Source organism: Galeopterus variegatus, unplaced genomic scaffold (genome assembly GCF_000696425.1).
Source record: "Galeopterus variegatus unplaced genomic scaffold, G_variegatus-3.0.2 Scaffold687, whole genome shotgun sequence".
NCBI lineage: Eukaryota > Metazoa > Chordata > Mammalia > Dermoptera > Cynocephalidae > Galeopterus > Galeopterus variegatus.
Genome location: NW_007726798.1, coordinates 42,130 through 45,540, shown reverse-complemented (window position 1 = coordinate 45,540; position 3,411 = coordinate 42,130). Strand labels below are relative to the sequence as shown.

Below are 3,411 nucleotides of genomic sequence, written 5' to 3'. Positions count from 1 at the left end.
TCTCAGAGACCTTGATCACATAAACCAATTTTAAAGTTTATTTCAGATGTTCATTTTCCTTCCAGGCTAGAATATTCCTGCCAGCATTGGCAGGCCAACAGTGATCCTCTCAAATTCCCACCAATTCATGCTCAGCTCCTTGCTCACTATCTCTGTCCATGTGGAAGCAGTCGTTTTGATTCTGGACTCCTTTGATTTATATCAATATTTCTGGGTTACTTTCTATATAACAAGATCGTATTTATGTACAGTGATATTCTCTTTCTCTCCCTACCTCTTTTTATATTAGCTATTCTCTGATGCTGAGCATGTGAAATCTCTAAGACTCTCGAAGAGGCAAGCATTGAGTTTATCTGATTTTATCTAGCTTGCTGAAAGGTACATCACACAGCTACAAGTAGTTGTTTTCATTGCATGATAAGATAGCAACCACTCCAGATTTTTGCAACATTAACCAGAGGGGTACTGATCCTGCTTCAAGCACCAGTATTCACTTGGGATTTTGCTATCTGACCCGGGGGATGCAAGCACGTACCTTTCACCTGCACGAAGTCGAGCTGGTGAATGGATTGCAGCAGAGGGCTGTTGTCCAGACTCAAATCAAAGTCCGTGGTCATCCTGGGAGTGAGTGTGCCTTTTCCCCACTGATCCTCGGTCAGGTGCACTCTCCTTATGAGGGCGTCAGAAATCTAATCACATCAAAGACCACAGCCTAAGAAATACAACACCGCACTCGAAACACAACACGGCTCCTTGACTCTCCAGGAGCGTTACCACCAAACTACCTTGGGACTCACACCTGCCTGTCTAGTGCAGTTGGTGAGGAGGACACTGTTATGACTAGAGAAACCCATGATTTATCAAGAAAATCTGAATGCTTTTGTGAGTTGGAAAGGGGGCACTTTAAATAATTAGCAAGTGTTAATTGGCCTGATAGACAAACCTGGATATATGATCATGCTATTTATGACTAATCCATTAAAAGTCAACAACTTTAAAGCATGATATATTGGCAATTAGCTCACCCTGTTAGAACCAACAGTTCTTAACTTCTAATTTGACCTGTAAGTATCCTATCAAGATTGGAAATGAGTTTTATAAAATAGAGAGGCTGCATATGGAATTTCTTGCATTTTAAGCACATCATCTTCATGTGATCATCACCTTACTCTTTGGTAGAGACCTCTTTCATTTTCTTATATTCAGTCTGCCTCTGTCACTCTCAGCCAATTTAGTAGAATGTGAGTTGGAAGAGATCTACATATTCCTTAACAAAAGGTTCCTCATCACTAGGATCAAAACTTAAGTAATATCTAGCTTACATCATAGCATCTCAGTAAAACAATTAACACTGAAGAATGAAAAAAACTTTACATGTATTTGGGAAGTCACTGACTTACTGGCCAGTAGGAAGTGTTAAGAAGGTAGAAACCTTGCACACTAGCTGACGAAGCTGTCCAAGAGATATTACTGGAGAGGGACCCAATTCTTAGGCAAGGTAATAACTTGGAAGAACTTAACAGGGAATTATGTTTTCATGATTAAACACAAGAAAAAAACCAAACAAAAAAAGCCCATGTACTTCTCAGTCTTGTACATGGTGGCAGACACTTCCAGGAAGTCAGTGGAATTTATTTAGCAGGCATTGTCTCCCTTCCTCTCTCCACAGTGTGAAGGTAGGTTTTGTTATCGAGGGACCCATGCCCAGCCAGGGCCATTGGGAGTCCTGCCCAGGGATCCTAGACACAGTCCCATGGGACATTTAGAATATAAAGCAGAAACTAGTTAACACTTACCTGCAAAAAGCCACTAGGATCATTTTCCTTAATCACCTCCAAGCAGTACTCCATGAGGCCCGTGGTCTGGCGCAATTTCACTGTGCAGTGAGAGATTTGATCTCGGACCACCTAGGATTGATGAGAGAACAGAACAGTCCAAAATGGCAGAGGGAAGAGAGAAGCAAACTGGGACTTTGGAAAGCTTCCAACCAGAATCCAAGAGCATCATGGAATGGAACTAAATTTATGAGAGTATTTTGTGGCAGTATCTGTCGTGGACATTGGCTCTGGAAGGCAGATTGGATAAGACTCTTACAGAAAAAAAGTAACAAGAGGACCCATCAGAAAAGAACACAGATGCTAGAACCCTGTGAATCTGGAGAACTTTGATCTTCCACAGGCCCCCTAATGCCACTCTTTTCTGGGAAACTGACTCTACTGTGAGTTGCTCTCAAAGGCAGGTCGTGGGGAGTCTAAAGGGCTACAGCTCCCCCACGTGCTCTGCTCTGTGACATTGATGCCAACCTTCTTCCGCCCTTTGCCTGCCTCTTCTAAAGAGCAGGCACCATCTGAACCCAGTTCCTTTCCCTTCCTGCCATCCCCCATGGGCCCAGGGGCATTTGTTCTGCTTTTCTTTCCTTGGTTGGGTGGTGGGGGTGGGAGGGCCAAGTTGGAGCTTGTGAGAGATGATGAGATAATGACAAGTAAACTGGAGCAAGGAGTGGGATGCAGAATTCGGTTTTACAAATAACCCACTTAGAATCAGTGCCTCATTTTGGAAATCAGGTTCAAAGTCTGCTCTATTTGCCAAGCTGAGTCTGCTTTAACCTAGATAGGCATCTCTCCGATCATTTTCTGCCTCTGGGAAGTTGTCTTTGCCCAGTGACAAACACATGACATTCCTTGAAAGTTTCTTTCTTCAGAGATGTTCCTCTTCTGTGTCCTCTGTTCAGTAACCCAAATCTTGAGTGTTTTTGAAGCATAGAATTGAATAAGGGTTTTCCAGGAAACTTAACCACTTACATATTTATACTATTCTGCAAAAGCCTCAAAAATATTCAGGTTTTTGGATTTTATAGATAATTAATAAAAGGGGTTTAAATAACAGTTATTAAAAAGGTTCCCTTGTTCTCTTTCATTTTTGATTATAAGTTTATTTTCAATTAAAGATTATTGCATCCCCTTTCCAAAACAACTGGGAAATGATGGAAAATAATCTCATCATCCTAATGTAAATTTTAAAAGCATTTTGATATTTTCTTTGAGTTTTTTTCCAAAACCAGACTTATTTATAGTTGCAATTATAGTCTATGACAATTTTACCCCCACAACTTAATACTGTGTCAGAGGCATTTTCCATGTTGCCACCATCAGTAAATGTTATTGGTTAGGTAAATATCCCAGTGAGTGGGTAATCATAATTTATTTAATCATTCTTTTTTTTCCTGTTATTGGACATTTAACATCTTCCTAAGTTTTTGACAACTCATTTATTCATTATTTCTGTGTTTTTTTTGTTCCTAGTTTTTTACTGTGGTAAGATATATATAAATAAAAACTTTCGGTTTAATTATTTTTAAGTACATAGTTCTGTGGCATTAAATTCATATTATTGTGCAACCGTTACCATCAT

The 3,411-nt window shown here is 40.1% G+C and overlaps 1 protein-coding gene across 4 annotated transcripts in view; it reads right to left on the bottom strand.

Moving 5' to 3' along the window:
- Positions 1 to 3,411, bottom strand: part of TRIM9 (tripartite motif containing 9) — a 58,162-nt gene that overhangs the window by 38,182 nt on the left and 16,569 nt on the right. For all 4 annotated transcript variants that reach the window (XM_008571386.1, XM_008571385.1, XM_008571387.1 and 1 more), the window contains 2 exons: positions 1,797 to 1,907; positions 536 to 689 (listed from right to left, as the gene is read on the bottom strand). In XM_008571386.1, the coding sequence (XP_008569608.1) occupies positions 536 to 689; positions 1,797 to 1,907 (265 nt within the window). The remainder of the gene's footprint in view (positions 1 to 535; positions 690 to 1,796; positions 1,908 to 3,411) is intronic.